The sequence below is a fragment of the Gekko japonicus genome, unplaced genomic scaffold (assembly GCF_001447785.1).
Source record: "Gekko japonicus isolate JY-2015 unplaced genomic scaffold, Gekko_japonicus_V1.1 scaffold26, whole genome shotgun sequence".
Classification (NCBI taxonomy): Eukaryota; Metazoa; Chordata; class Lepidosauria; order Squamata; family Gekkonidae; genus Gekko; species Gekko japonicus.
Window position 1 is genome coordinate 1,271,257 of NW_015174844.1, and position 16,025 is coordinate 1,287,281.

General features: G+C 41.5%; 1 protein-coding gene across 1 annotated transcript in view; it reads left to right on the forward strand.

Annotated features, from left to right (window-relative positions):
* The window catches only part of DHCR7 (7-dehydrocholesterol reductase), a 28,552-nt gene extending 21,056 nt beyond the window's left edge, over positions 1-7,496 (forward strand). Inside the window, exons 4-8 of the mRNA XM_015424427.1 lie at positions 2,707-2,794; positions 4,236-4,449; positions 4,637-4,841; positions 5,446-5,577; positions 5,938-7,496. Coding sequence (XP_015279913.1) covers positions 2,707-2,794; positions 4,236-4,449; positions 4,637-4,841; positions 5,446-5,577; positions 5,938-6,402 — 1,104 coding nt within the window. The 3' untranslated portion in view covers positions 6,403-7,496. The remainder of the gene's footprint in view (positions 1-2,706; positions 2,795-4,235; positions 4,450-4,636; positions 4,842-5,445; positions 5,578-5,937) is intronic.
* The last annotated feature ends 8,529 nt before the right edge of the window (positions 7,497-16,025 follow it).

The following is a 16,025-nucleotide window of genomic DNA, read 5'->3' on the forward strand; positions in this document are numbered from 1 at the left end:
AAAAATAGATGCGTAATAAAGACTACTTAGAGACCCAAAATTTGTGCAAAAATGTAGAAAGGAGATCTCAGAATTTTTTCAAATAAATAAAGACACGGACACGTCAATGGAAACTAGATGGGATGCGTTTAAATCATACATGAGAGGCTGTTTCATCAATGAAAATGCATGGAAAATTAAACAGAAGAGAAAGAACTATGAACAGTTAGTGCAACAAATAAAAGTACAAGAGAGTATTGTAAAAAATCTAATAGATATTAAGACTGCAAAAATGAAACTAAATTTCCTCCATCATAAAATGAACTTATTGTTGAATCAGGAGATAGGGAAAAAAATTGAGTACACTAAACAGTACTATTTTGAAAACATAAATAAGCCTAATAGATGGTTATCCTATAAAGTAAGAAAAGAACGAGAAAAAAGGACGATAACTAAATTACGAAATGATAAAGGGGAAGAGAAATTTGACTTAACAGAGATCGAGATGATAGTGGAAAATTTTTAGAAACAGTTATACCAGCGAGACGTACAAGAGGAAGAACAAATGATAAGCTATTTGAAGGAAAATGTGAAAAAAATTAGTGAGCGACATAGCAGTGCAATCTTCCCATTATATTCCCCGGCCCTTCCTTGCTCGCCAAGTAGGCGAGCCAGGAGAGAGCCGGGGGGGGGGGCCTCCAGAAGCAGACCGGCTGAGGAAGCAAAAAAATGGGAGAGAGGCATCTTCAAAAGCCTCCCTTTCCCTTCCCCAACCCGGCTCGCCAAGCTTAAAACGCCCCCCTTCCCCTCCCCCAGCCGGCCTGCCAAAGCGGGCAGGGGGGTGGGGGAAGCAAAGAGAGAAGGGATTTAAACAAAAAGCAAAAAGAGAAGGGGCCCCATAGAATATAATGGAAAGATGACTCTAGAGAGAAGGGGTTTAAACTTTAAACCCCTTCTCTCTTCGCTCCCCCCACACACACACAGCCCGCCTTGGCAGGCTAGCTGGGGAAGGGGAGGCTTTTGAAGATGCCACCCCCCCTTTTTTGCTTCCCCTTCTGACATCACTTCTGGTGATGTCAGGGGGCATGGCATATGCTAATGAGCTATTATGCCAATATTTATTTATTTATTTATTATATTTATACCCCGCCCATCCTGCGAGCAGGCTCAGGGCAGCTAACATAGCCTATTAGATATGCTAATGAGCTCCTGCAGCTCGTTTTCTACGAAATGACCCCTGAAAACAATACCTTAAAAGAGGATTACTATAAAAGAGAAATATACATTGTTTTCAGGGGTCATATAAAACCAAGCATTTTGCAGACTACATAATATTGCATAATCTTATATAGAACAATTTGTTACAAAGTGTTGCTCATTTTGATAGTTTTTCCTGTTGTAGCTTTATAGCTGATTGTAAAAACATGGCTACCTTCACTGATATTTCAGGAGCAGAGTCATTCAGAAGATGGTGAACTTTTAAAGCATCAGGAAGGTCAGTCATGTTGCCTAAAATAGGGTTTAAATATCTATCTGACCAGCTAGTGAGCTCTGAGGTCATAGGAACACAAATGAATAGCATGACTTAAAACATACACGGCACCCCACCCAGCCACACCCCCTTCCTCTGCTAATTCCCGTTTTGTATAGTGAATGATCCTACAAGTCTGTGAGAATTCTTCCACAGCCCATAAATCTTAAATGATGGGGGGGGCCTCACTTGTATGGGGTGAGTACCAAATACTTCTGGCAACTCTTCTGCAGTCCCAAAACTGGCCCCAGTACTGTCGGAGCCTCTCTCCAGTCTCATGGGTATCCCTTCCTTTTCCATTCCCCACCTTTGCTGTGTTTGCACCATATATGGAAGTGTGGCTGAATATTCTAATCTAAATGAAGAAAATTTGTACAGAGAGTGTATGTGAGTTGTCCTTTGAAAAATGTGTCATGTGCATTTAGCTACTGATGCTTATATAGAGAGAAACAATGCAGAGGACTTCTAATACTGACCAAGCAGAACACCACGCAGCAGCCATGTATGTCACAAAAACCTTTTCTCTTTGTACTCCTTAGCGTGGAGTGCATATATTAGGCTGATATGCTGTGTTGTGCACACGATTATACGGTAACTAAGCCCCTTTTTATTCATGTTATCAGTAATCATTCCATTGAGTTCTCTAGTGTGGAAATTGGTATGACTGCAGTATTCATACACAACCTAATTTCTACATGCAAAGTTGCTAGCCAGCTTCACAGCCTTTTATGTTAGGTCACATAATTTTGATATTGACACCACCTGGAACTTGTAGAAAGGTGCATTTGGTTTTAACACAAAAAACTAGTAAAACACATGGAACTTGGTTGTACAAATGCTGTATGGTTAACTTCTCTTCAGTCTGTGACCCAAAACTATCCTTCTCCAGTATTCATAAAAGAATATCTTAAAACTTTATTTTTAAACACATGCATTTATTTTTATCATGAGATGTTAATTTGTTCAGTATGGGAAGCAATCTTGTATTCAAAGTTATACCTGAAACCTTTTGCTTTTTAAAAATTCAAATAAAAAGCCCATGGAAACAAACAGCGTTCCTCGAAAGCATTCACCAGCCAGAGTTTGTGGAAGCCTAGAAACCTAGAAATAAATCCTAGAGGCAATATTTGTAATGTTCCCAACCACTAGTTGTCTATTCTAATTATTCATTTTCTCATAAATCCATTATGTTACAGGTAGTTTTGTACATGCTTCCTGACTTTGTCCACAAGTTAATTCCTCGCTATCGAGGAGGATTACAAGAAGGCACAGTGACGCCTGCAGGTAAATTCATTCTTCACTGTCATTACTTCACAACTGTTTCTAATGTGACCAAGGTCCACGCTTGACATGAGGCTAGAAGTTCTGTGAATACAGCTATCAGTGATTTAAGAAAAAAAGCAGGCAGCCCAGGTTTGATTCAGATCACAAATGGTACATGGCAGGGGAATTAAGCCCTTGTGCCAATTTTCCCACCTTAGGTACCTGTACATGGCATATAGAGAAGGCTTTATTTACATATTTACTTATAGTCAGCCTTTGGTCGCCCTCCAGATCGGCCCCTGCATACTTGCTACTGAAAGAAAAACATCACTGGGTTCATGGAGCTGTCATCATCGTGTCTAGCAAGGGTCTGGGAACACAGAATTTCTCATGGGCTTCTCTTAGAATCCTGATCTATGAACACACCAAGCTGGAAAAAAATGGCACTATCACGCACATCATTCAGTGTGTGGTTTTTGCGACGTAACAATTTCTGTCTCAGACAAAAAGCAACGTGCAAAATAGGCCTCAAAAAGAATTCTCAAAATGTGCGAGGGTGTGTGTGATCTCTTACCCTACTTTCCCTTCTCTTCTGCTTACATAGGCATGGCTGCTTGACTTCTGAGTTTCACTTAGAACACTTTGGTGAGGGACATTCATCAAAAATTTGTTTGGAATTCCAATCTGTACTGGATGACAAATGAATACTGGGGCTTGCCCTATGCTGTCTCTTTGCTTTATTTTTATGTTATTGCTGCTTTGCTGCTCCAGCTGTGACTTTCTAACTGTTCAAAAGATCTACCCTTGAACATCTTTGGCTGTTCCCCCTTACTGCCCCTTACAGTTGGTGCCTCTCCTAGAACAACTTAATGGTGTTCGTATCCATATCCAACCGCTTCTTCAAACCCAGTTTTGCTGTGAAGCGTTTTCCAATGACCTTAATCCTCCTAGGCAAGTTTAAGTTCAGGGAACTGCATTCACTTCTGTTAGTCCTTGTGACCTTTGTTTCTCCCTCTATTGCCTCTGGTGTCTTCCCCATTGTCTAATTTAGACTGTTAAATTCTTTAGGATAAGAGACTTTCTTTTTTGCTTATAAAAGCCTGAAAAGTATCTTGTACAACTGGTATCACTGGCTGTATAAATGATAAATAAACGAGAAACTGAACTACAAGTTGCCCATGTTGTGCTTTTGGGATGGGCAGTGAGTGTAGCATGTTCTGTTTGCAATATGTTCAAAGTAAGCTATAAAATGCCAGGGTGAAGATCAGAGATAAATCTTTGCCTTTCTTATTCATCCCTCCATCTCTGCTCAGCCTCCTGGCTTCTTCTCATGGAGATCTTCCTTTTGATACCAGATATAGAGATAAAAGTGTACATATCAGCAAAATCAAAGGATCTGCTGCTACATCTTTCTCATTTGGTATCTTTGCTGTACTTATCCATGTAAATGTTTGCCTTTTAGGTGTTATACTCAACTATGAGGTCAATGGACTTCAAGCCTGGCTTATCACACATGCATTGTGGTTTGCAAATGCGTACCACTTCCACTGGTTCTCACCTACCATCATTTTTGACAACTGGATTCCACTCCTATTGTGTGCAAATATTCTGGGCTACACAGTATCTATATTTGTATTTGTGAAAGCCTACTGGTTCCCCACTAACGCAAAAGACTGGTACGTTGAACATCATACTATATATGATATGCTGCTTTTTCTCCTCCACTAGTAACCAAAGTAAATCGTTATCAACTTTATTTTATTCGCTGCAAGCTATTATTATGCAAGTCTGTTTTGTAAACTTAATATAGTTGCAAAAATTGATCTACATTTTTTAATTTGTTTTGTGTTTGCACCATTTTAGCAAATTCACTGGTAACTTCTTCTATGACTTCATGATGGGGATTGAATTTAATCCTCGTTTAGGAAAGTGGTTTGACTTCAAACTGTTTTTCAACGGTCGCCCAGGCATTGTAGCATGGACTCTTATTAACCTCTCCTATGCAGCTAAACAAAAAGAATTGTATGGTCAAATAACAAATTCTATGATTCTCGTCAATGTCCTACAGGTAAGCACTCTCATTAAAATGCAGGTTGACTTCAAAATCTGGAGCTAAAAGAAAATATACTGTTAACTATATGGAGCTGCAGTAAATGTCCAGTATAATCCTGTGATTTCTGATTTTACAGTGGCTATTAAGGGGGTTCTGGGAGCTCACATAATCTGTGCATGTTTTCATGGGGGGGGGGTAGCTAACATACACACACTAGGCCTGTTTAGCACAAGGATGTAAAGTGCAAAACTTTCCCTCTGCTTTACTCCTTGTGTGATGTCTTTGCCCTGTGTAAGTAAGAGTCACTAAGATAAGTATCTGCCATCAGTCTCTGTCATTGGGAGTAAGTGCTGAATGACCAGAATAGTGAAAGGGGACAAAAACAAATGGAAGAATTGAGGATGATAATGATGATAGCATGCAAAGTGAATAACTTTCGAACAGCTTAATTAATTCAGTAGAGCCCTAAATTAGCTTGTTCATACACCCTTCCAAGGCCTAATTACACACAGTTTAACAAACCCTGAATTTAGAGCAATGAAAGTTCATTAGTCCTAAGAGAATAGTATTAGATGGCCTATGATTAACCATGGTAATCAAACAACCTTTTATTTTCCAGGGTCTATATGTCTTAGACTTTTTCTGGAATGAAGCCTGGTATTTGAAAACTATTGACATCTGCCATGATCATTTTGGATGGTACCTAGGCTGGGGAGACTGTGTTTGGCTTCCTTACACCTATACTCTGCAGGTATTGTCATATTCACACTACAGGATTCCATAAGCAAAGATTCTAGTAATGGAACCATTGGTTTATATTTAACGGGGTCTACTTTGGACATAAAGCTATCATTCATAAACTCCCAGGTCCCTGAATATTTTAGTGCAGTTGACACAATTATCTAAACTACCTGTTAAGGCAAAGTGGGGGATATTGTTATTTATCCATGTGCACAAGAAGATACTTATTATAAAAACTGGTGTTTACAGTTCCCTCCTTGACAGAGGAAATGTTCAATTTCTAGACTCGTGTCTCTTTTTAAAAAGTAAGAATGCTAGTAAAATTGAATGTGTTACTTACAGATTTTCTTCCTGCTCCTTTTCTCCTCAGGGATTATACTTGGTCTACCACCCTGTTCAGCTTTCCACAGGTAACGCAGTTGGGATTCTGCTATTGGGACTAGTGAGCTACTATATCTTCAGAATGACCAATCATCAGAAAGATCTCTTCCGTCGCACAGATGGCAACTGTAAAATCTGGGGGACAAAGCCTAAATATGTTGAATGTTCCTATATGTCGGCAGATGGGACTAAATACTATAGCAAATTGTTAATTTCAGGATTTTGGGGAGTGGCCCGCCATTTTAACTATACAGGAGACTTATTGGGGTCCCTGGCATACTGCCTGTCTTGTGGCTTTGAGCATATCCTACCTTACTTCTACATTATTCACATGACTATTCTTCTGGTCCACCGCTGCATTAGGGATGAACACAGATGTTCCAGCAAGTATGGCAAGGACTGGAAGCAGTATTGTGATGTAGTATCTTATCGGCTATTTCCAGGTGTTTTTTAAATCCCTAACCTTGGATGCTGGGCATAAAGAATATGTTTGAACCCCACCCTGTTTTTTTCAACAGAACAAGTTTTGGACACCTCCAAATAAATTTGGCTATTTTGAGATCCAAATCTCAAGACTGTTGTGCCACTAAAATGTTCTTTTTAAAAATGTGAGGGATGACTTTCTTATAACAATATTTTCTTTGTTGCTGATTTACCCACCCCCACCTGTCACACAAAACGCCTACTAACTGAAGATCAGTGAAGACTTGTTTGTAATAATATGGGTCCAATACCAACTGAAATGTCTCTTGCTTCATCTCCACTATAATGAATGGAAGCTGTGCCCAAGCTAAACTGGTATTTCACAACTTCTGTTGTTAACTTAAACTGCCATTGAAAAAGTACCACTTGCAGCAATGGAAACTGAAGGCTAGTGTGAGACTGCAGTGGCCTGACAACTGCCTTAAAATGGGTCTTGTATTCAAATTTGTACTTGTACTTAAATTTTTGGGTGAATTAGTTAAGAGGTTTTATATAGCATGATAAAGACCATTAAATACAGGAGGAAATAGTTTACCGTTCTGAGAACTAGGTTCCTTGTTTACTAGGAACTACTTAAACTGATATGCTTATGCAGGTTTTTCCCACTTTAAGAGTCCTCTTTTATGTGGAACTCCACAGCTCAGACTTGGGAAGAACTAGCTAGGATCTGAGATAGTAGGCATCAAATACAGATCTTTTCTAGAGCTTTCTTCATTAAACATGCTGCTTAAAATGGATTGAATCTAAAGGAAAGTTCATTTGCAGAAGATATAACTCTGGGCTATAATGTGATCCTGAGAGCTAGCTATACACAAGGGGAAATGTGTACATTTTTAAAAGTTAAAGACCCAATCACGTTGTATCCTGCCTTCACCAACTTTGATTACAGTTAAAACAGCAGTGTTTTGTACTCATTTTGAATGCAGTAGGCTGGAATGGAGTATTCAAAATTCCAAACTCAAAAGAGGGAGCAAGAGGGAAGAATGTAAATACAGTTAATATAACTGCCAACTGGTTCATCCAATTTTACCTGTGACCATGTTTTGTAAAAAAAATAAAACACAATCTGCCTTCATAAATAGAATTGCATCCAGTATTTTATCATAAAATTAAGGTAACTTTGTTTACTTACCAGATTTTTTATTTGTTGGGGTAGTTTTAAAGGGTGGGGGACACAAATTAACACGTGGAAAATTATATTCAAGAGTAGTATGGAATAGACTTAAACTATCAGACAGCCCTCCACCTCGGCACGCCCCGGGACCACGCAGCCCTTTACTCCCTCTTGGCAGCACTCCTTACCTGCTGCTGGAGCTGCCACCGCTGCCGCCGCCCAAGTGCCCACGGCGGGAGGAGGTAGGTGGGCGAGGGGGTGAAGGGCCGTGCGATCCCAGGGCGGAGGGCTGGCTGGCTCAGGCATCGGCAGCAGGGCACACTTACCTCCTGCTTGGCGGCGCCTGCAGCAGCTCCAGCAGCCTTGGCTTCCCCAGCAGGCGGCGGCAAGCATGGCCCCGGCGCGGGATCCCTTCTTCATGTGCCCGCTTTGCCGGCGCCTCTCCCCGCCGGCCATGGGTCGCTGGACAGGGTCCGGGCGGGTGGGACGTGGAAAGGAGCCTCGGGGATCGACGCTGGCTTTTGGCGGGGGGAGGCAAACTTCGGCACCCCCATCCAGGGCCCACCGCCCCATCCAGGGCCTCCCGCTCTAGGCGAGTGCCTAGTTGGCCTAGCGGGAGAGCCGGCCCTGCCTAAGGTCTTTGGAAGCTGGTGTTTCATTTTTTACCGCCCTATCTAGTATCAGATACTATCTATACAATATATTTAGTGCATTTTCCGTCACTGAAGGCTTGTGCTTTTTGAAACTGTGATTCCATTATTAGGGTTTTTCACTACTGAATGAAGCCATGCTTCCATATAATTTTCTACCCGCTAGATCATACCTACGTTTATAGGCTACACTTAAGCACCCTGTGCTGCCCCCAGCAGAGATTAAAATAGTAAAGCATAGCAAATTGCACTGTACCTTTAAATTTATAAGGATTCTGGGAAAGGTAGTTCTAGTAACCCTAAAGTCAGCTGGTTACTTGTAGTCTTCCTGATTGGCTCTATACAGCCTTCTTTTCCTTCGATACATTTACTGGGGAGAAACTGTTTATTGCCCTCCTCAGTGTGTAATCAGTGACGGCCCCAGATTTTTTCGCCCACTGGGCAAGGAAACATTCTGGCGCCTCCCATGTGGGGCAGGACTGGGATGGGTGCCGGAGCTACAGCGGGTGGGCCGAGGGGAGCAAATGCATGCGGGGGGGGATCGCTCAAGGTGAGGGGGCCTGTGCCAGGCTGCAAAAGGAGCACCAAAGAGACCGCGGGGGTGGGGTGGCAGAGGGCGAGCTGCACTTTCCATTCGTTACGGGCTGTTCCCTGTGCCTGTCCCCCCCGCCAGTGTTTCCCCTAAGCTGAGTTAGTGTGAGCTAGCTCACAGTTTTTTAGCCTCTGACTCACACATTTTTGTCTTAGCTCAGGAAGGATGGCTCCAGAACAAACTAATTAATGCAGTAGCTGAATCACTCACAATTTTAATGCCAGTAGCTCACAAAGCAGAAATTTTGCTCACAAGACTCCACAGCTTAAAGGGAACATTGCCCCGTCTCCTTCTCTTTCTGTCTGGGGAGCTGCAAAGAGGGGAGTCTCTTGCCGGGGATGGAGCAAGAAGCCGGCAAGAGAGGCTTCCTGTGTGGGGCAAGAAAGGGACGAGGCCGGCCAGAATGGCACCCTCGTCAAGCCGTTGTCCTAGGCGACAGTCTAAAATTTAACAATAACGGGCCAGCCCTGTTTGTAATCCTCTTGGCTAGTAGACAGGAGAGATTCAGCTACTTTTACCGCATGAATCACTCAAAAGACTCAGGACTTTAAGGCTCCTATCAGCACCAGGGAAGGGAATGTGAGTAAAGTGAACCTTTGGATGCATAAGGAGTTGAATAAAGTTGATTCCAAATGAGTGAAGACTGTGTTAAATACTTCGTTGTTCTCAGAATCAGCTCAGGCTACCCATTGCTGACTATCTAAGGAAATGATTCTTCCTAACTAGAAATAGGAAGAACCAGCCATCTCAAAAGAAAATGCATCTTCACAAGAATCTGGCCCAATCAGGATGCTTAGGCTATAAGTAGCATTTCTATTCATAAACTGTTATTCTGAGTATTATATTTATATTTAGCAGAATGACTTCTGCAGATGGCAGCTAAAACCATATGAAATAAAGGTAAACCATATGCAAAACAATCAATTTCTTCCCCTCTGTACTTCAAATTAAAAACCAGACAATATGGATAGAGAAGAGGACTTCCGGCAGAACGGCGCAATGATGTGGGCAGCATTCAGGAGCTCCTGACCGCTCACGTCCTTCCACGCTTCTTTTTGGGGTCCTGAGGCTGTGTGGACCTCAATGGACCTCACCCGTCTACTTGGAGGGAAGTCGGGCAGCAAGAGAATCATCCGGTTACCCCAGGTGTACCAGAGACTTTCTTGATGCGAGAACAGGGAATGGAGACAAGCATGGCTGCCATGCTTGTCAGAGGAGCTGCAACCTCCGCCTTTTAAAAACTTTTTTGGATTAAAAATACAAAACACAGCAACAAGAATGAGTGAGTACATGTATTCTCACTTTTGAAACAGTAAGGACCCTTAATTCGCGACCCTAAATGGACATGCTCCAATTTGAAAGGGAAACTGGCTAAGAAGAGAACGGGAATTAAAAGAGGCACATAAAATCTTTGTTGGGGGATTGGAAATGCTATTTGTCGGAGAATGCGATACAATAAGAGTGAGTTGGTGTTGTACAGTAGTACCCTGTATGGAATGAGAAGATAAATGAATTATAAGCGGTGGTCTAAACGGCATAGCTGAATAAGAAAATGGCGTTGGTAGCGGAGATCGAGGAGGTTGTAATAAGTAAAGTTGAGGAAACAGATGATTTTGAAAATAACAAAATTGGTAGTCTCACTCTGGAACAATTCCGTAAATTACTCTGTGATGAAATCCAGCAAGCGGTGGAAGTGGCTTTTAAAAATCTTGCTGGGAACCCTCCAGATAGACAGCCAGTCTTGCAAAATGAGGAAATTCTTTTACAGCCCTTATGAAACTCGGAGGAAGAAGAGGATTATTTTCAAGTGAAGGAACTACAGGACATTTATTCCCTAACTGGGAAAAAATGGGAAGTAATATGAGACAAAAAAAGGACTTAAAAGACTCAATAAGACACCCTGGGAAGCTGAAACGGACAAGAAGAGCTTTTCAAAAGCGATCGTATAAAAGAACAATTATACAGGCTAAGAGATGGAAATGGGAATTAAGGGAAAGAAATCAACCCTGACTGTTCCCTGGAAGGCCAGATAATGAAACTGAAGCTCAAATACTTTGGCCACCAAATGAGAAGGGAGCACTCACTGGAGAAGACCCTGATGCTGGGAAAGATTGAAGGTCAAAGAAGACGGGGACGGCAAAGGATGAGATGGTTAGACAGTGTCATCGATGCAACGAACATGAAATTGAGCCAACTTCAGAGGACGGCGGAAGACAGGAGGGCCTGGCGGGAGATGATCCATGGGGTCGCGAAGAGTCGGACTCGACTGTGCGACTGAACAACAACAAAACAGAGCCAATAGAAATATGAAATTTGAAATAGGAGACCTGAAATGGCAAATGCTGGACTTAAAGTTTAAAGTATACAAAGAGAAACAACATTTAATAATGATTATATTAAAAAAGGTGCCTTAGAAAGAGTTTTTTTCAGATAGGATTGCTGTTAAGACCGATATTTCTACCTATATTTTTGCTTCAATGTATTTATTGAATCCATACATAGGTTTATAGCAATGATAGTTGGGTAGGGTTACTATAACCAACCAAATAAATTGGGGGAAATAGAAGGAAATGAAAATTGGAGAATGCTTGAAAGATTGCTTGAAAGGATTAATCACTGGCAAGCTTAAAGAAATATGATTTATTGTAGTGTATTAATATAATGAAATAAATATGTTTAAAGAGATGAAGAGGAGTGATTATGTAATTATGGGTTAGAACTGTGAAGGAACAGTTTCGTGTATCTTTTATGGCTCCTCTTTCTAATGCTTAAAACATTTCAAGTAAAGCCCATAAGAAGAAGGATGGAGGAGTTAAGGGAATAATGTAGTTGGTATTGTTGTTCTATAGGATGATAGTTGTAGTTCGTAATGCTATTCTATAGGGTGATAGCTGCCTTCAATATTATTATTATTATTAGTAGTAGTAGTAGTAGTATTGGGTTTTTTGTAGGTTTATATATATATATATATTTCCTTAGATATTAAAACAAAGTTGGTTGCAATATTGCATAATATTACAGATGTAATCTTTAGGAACCCAGAGGAAAAGCAATTGGATAGAAAGACAGAATGTTAATTTCAAGATTATTACAACAAAGTGATTTTGTCAGATTCTATAATTAATGGGTACACTGTTGAATGGAACTTTTTTTCTTTCTCTCTCTGTTTCTGTTTTTTTTATTTTATTTTTTTCATTGAAAGTACGTGTCAAAAATCTTAAAGTTATATTTTTTGTAAAGGAAAAGACAAAATATTTAACAAGTGATTTATTGTTTGATGCTGTGTTGGATATAAGAATACAGTATCTCTTTTCTGTTCTTCTTCTTTGGAAAACTAATAAAAAGAATTTTAAAAAATATATGGATAGAGAAGATTTGCAGCTGTGAAACATAATCCTATGGTTGTATGCAGTATAATCTAATGAATGTTTATTCAGTTAAACCCCATTGTGTTCAGTGGATTACTCATAGTAAGTGGGCACAGAATTGCAGCCTTAGATTAGATTCCTATGGAATTCAGGGAGCTACAGCTCTGAGGGGAGATAACAATTTTCCTTGACAGGAAACAGCAAACAAACACTTTCACAAGTTTAAATTTCATCTCACATTTGTTTTTAAAATGTAGGGGATTAGTTGGGAGCTGAAGAGGCAAATCAAAGTCTTGCCACTTTCATGTGTTTTAACAAAATCTGTGTAAACCTATTTCCTTGTAAATTTCACCTTAGTTTGTCATTAAACCCTAGGTGAGGGTGGAAGTACAGCCATATAATGGGGGAAAGGTGGGGTTTCCCATAATCAAAAGCCACACCTTCAACTAACAAATGTTTACAATAAAATTATGCTCTAATTATAACAGAAGTTCAAAAAAAACCCTTAGTATAATGCAGCATTGTAAAACGTATTTTCTAGATTTTCAGAAAGGCATGAGGTATTCAAAGTCTTAAAAGATGATGCTGTTAAAGTGCTGCACTCCATTTGCCAGCAAATTTGGAAAACACAACAGTGGCCACAGGATTGGAAAAGGTCAGTATACATTCCAATCCCAAAGAAGGGCAATGCCAAGGAATGTCCAAGCTATAGCACAATTGTACTCATATCACATGCTACAAGCTAGGCTTCAACAGTACGTGGATAGAGAACTGCCAGAAGTGCAAGCTGGGTTTTGAAGAGGTAGAGGAACTAGAGATCAAATTGCCAACATTCGCTGGATTATGGAGAAAGCAAGAGAGTACCAGAAAAACATCTACTTCTGCTTCATTGACTATGCTAAAGCCTTTGACTGTGTGGATCACAACAAACTATGGCAGGTCCTAAAGAGATGGGAGTACCAGACCACCTCACATGTCTCTTGAGAAACCTGTATAAGGGTCAAGAAGCAACAGTTAGAACCAGATATGGAACAACTGATTGGTTTAGCATAGGAAAAGGAGTACGACAAGGATGTATATTGTCACCTTGCTTATTTAATATATATGCAGAGTACATCATGCGAAATGCTGGCCTGGATGAATCACAAGCGGAAATTAAGATTGCTGGGGAAAAGATCAACAACCTCAGATATGCAGACGATACCACACTGATGGCAGAAAGTGAAGAGGACCTCAAGAGCCTCTTGCTCAGGGTAAAAGAGAAGAGCGCAAAAGTGGGCTTGAAACTCAACATCAAAAAAACTAAGATCATGGCATCCGGCCCCATCACTCCTTGGCAAATAGAAGGGGAAGTCGTGGAAGTAGTGACAGACTTCACGTTCCTGGGATCCCAGATCACCTCAGACTGTGACAGCAGCCATGAAATTAAAAGACGCCTGCTCCTTGGGAGGAAAGCGATGGCAAACCTAAACAGCATGATAAAAAGTAGAGACATCACCCTGCCAACAAAAGTCTGCATGGCCCAGTAGTCATGTATGGCTGCGAGCGTTGGACTATAAGGAAGGCCGAGCGCCGAAGAATAGATTCTTTTGAACTATGGTGCTAGAGAAGACTCTTGAGAGTCCCTTGGACTGCAAGAAGATCAAATCAGTCAATCCTAAAAGAAATCAACCCTGACTGTTCCCTGGAAGGCCAGATAATGAAACTGAAGCTCAAATACTTTGGCCACCAAATGAGAAGGGAGTACTCACTGGAGAAGACCCTGATGCTAGGAAAGACTGAAGGTCAAAGAAGACGGGGACGGCAAAGGATGAGATGGTTAGACAGTGTCATAGATGCAACGAACATGAAATTGAGCAAACTTCAGAGGACGGCGGAAGACCGGTAAGTCTGGCGTGATCTGGTCCATGGGGTCGCGAAGAGTCGGACTCGACTATGCAACTGAACAACAACAACAACATGAGCATCTTTAAAGTTCCTTAATATAAAACTACAATATATGGAATTCTGTTGAGAAAGCCATGACATTTAAATTGGTATATCACCAATGTGTACTTATAACTGCCCATGTGCCGTAAGACTGATTAGCAGAGGCCTTCTGAGTTTTCTGTCTTAATTTAGGGAACTGAGAGTAAATACCAATCAAGTGAAGGCATGGTTCCCACAAACAGAATTTAGCTTAGCCAGCTCAGCCTTTAAAATATTAACCAGCTGTTTTACCTACTGAATGAATTGCCTCATATATATCTGTGCTACCAAAAACCTTTAGAATCCAGTCCTATTAAGTCCCTAAAAATTAATCCTGTTATACCACCAGCCTCTATTAATATGGTTGCCAACACTAGCTTGGGAAACTCTGGTAACTTGTGGGAGGTGGCTGGGAGAGTGAATTTTAGGAAGGGCAGGAAACTCAGCAGGATGTGGATGTTATACACTCTACCCCCCAAAGCTGCTATTTCCTCCAGGTGAGCCACTTTCTTCTATATCCTGGGAAACTCCCGACTGCATAGGTTGGGAACCCTTTGTTATGTCTGTAGGAAGCGAGAGGGAAGAAGCCTGCACCAGTATGTAGGAGAAAAAATAGGGACGTACTAAAACTAAGGACAAGTGATTGCCCATAGGCAATACATGAGTGGACAACGATTGCCCATAGGCAATACATGAATGCCAATAGAGAATGCATGATTGCCCATAGGGGATAATGAAGAGTAGGCTTGCCCATAGGGGATAATGGAGTACATAATTGCTAATAGAGAATCCATAATTGCCAATAGAGAATCCATGATTGCCCACAGGGAATAATGGAGAGTAGGCTTGCCCAGAGGGGATAGTACAGTATATAATTGCCAATAGAGAATCCATTGTTGTTGTTCAGTCGCACAGTCGAGTCCGACTCTTCGCGACCCCATGGATCATCTCCCGCCAGGCCCTCCTGTCTTCCGCCGTCCTCTGAAGTTGGCTGAATCCATAATTGCCAATAAAGAATCCATAATTGCCAATAAAGAATCCATGACTGCCCATAGGGAATAATGGAGAGGACACCTGCCCACAGGGGATAATGGAGTACATAACTGCCAATAGATAATCCATAATTGCCAATAGAGAATCCATGAATGCCCAAATGGAATAATGGAAAGCACACTTGCCCATACAGAATAATGGGAAGCACGCTTGCCCATAGGGAATAATAGCCACCAGGCTTGCCCATAGGGAATAATGGCCACCACACCTGCCCATGGGGAATAATGGAAAGCACGCTTGCCCATACAGAATAATGGGAAGCACGCTTGCCCATAGGGAATAATAGCCACCAGGCTTGCCCATAGGGAATAATGGCCACCACGCTTGCCCATAGGAAATAATGGAAACCACGCTTGCCCATGGGGAATAGTGGAAAGCACACTTGACCGTAGGGAATAATGGAAAGCACGCTTGCTGATAGGGATTAATGGACACCATGCTTGCCCGTAGGGAATAATGGAAAGCACGCTTGCTCATACGGATTAATGGACACCACGCTTGCCCATAGGGAATAATGGAGACTACGCTTGCCCATAGGGAATAATGGAAACCACGCTTGCCCATAGAGAATAATGGAAAGCACGCTTGCCCGTAGGGAATAATGGAAAGCACGCTTGCCCATAGGGAATAATGGAAAGCACGCGTGCCCGTAGGGAATAATGGACATTAGGCTAGCTCATAGGGAATAATGGAAAGCACGCTTGCCCATAGGGAATAATGGAAAGCACGCTTGCCCATAGGGAACAATGGAGACTACGTTTGCCCATAGGGAATAATGGAAACCATGCTTGCAGATAGGGAATATTGGAGATTACGCTAGCCCATAGGGAATAATGGAAAGCATGCTTG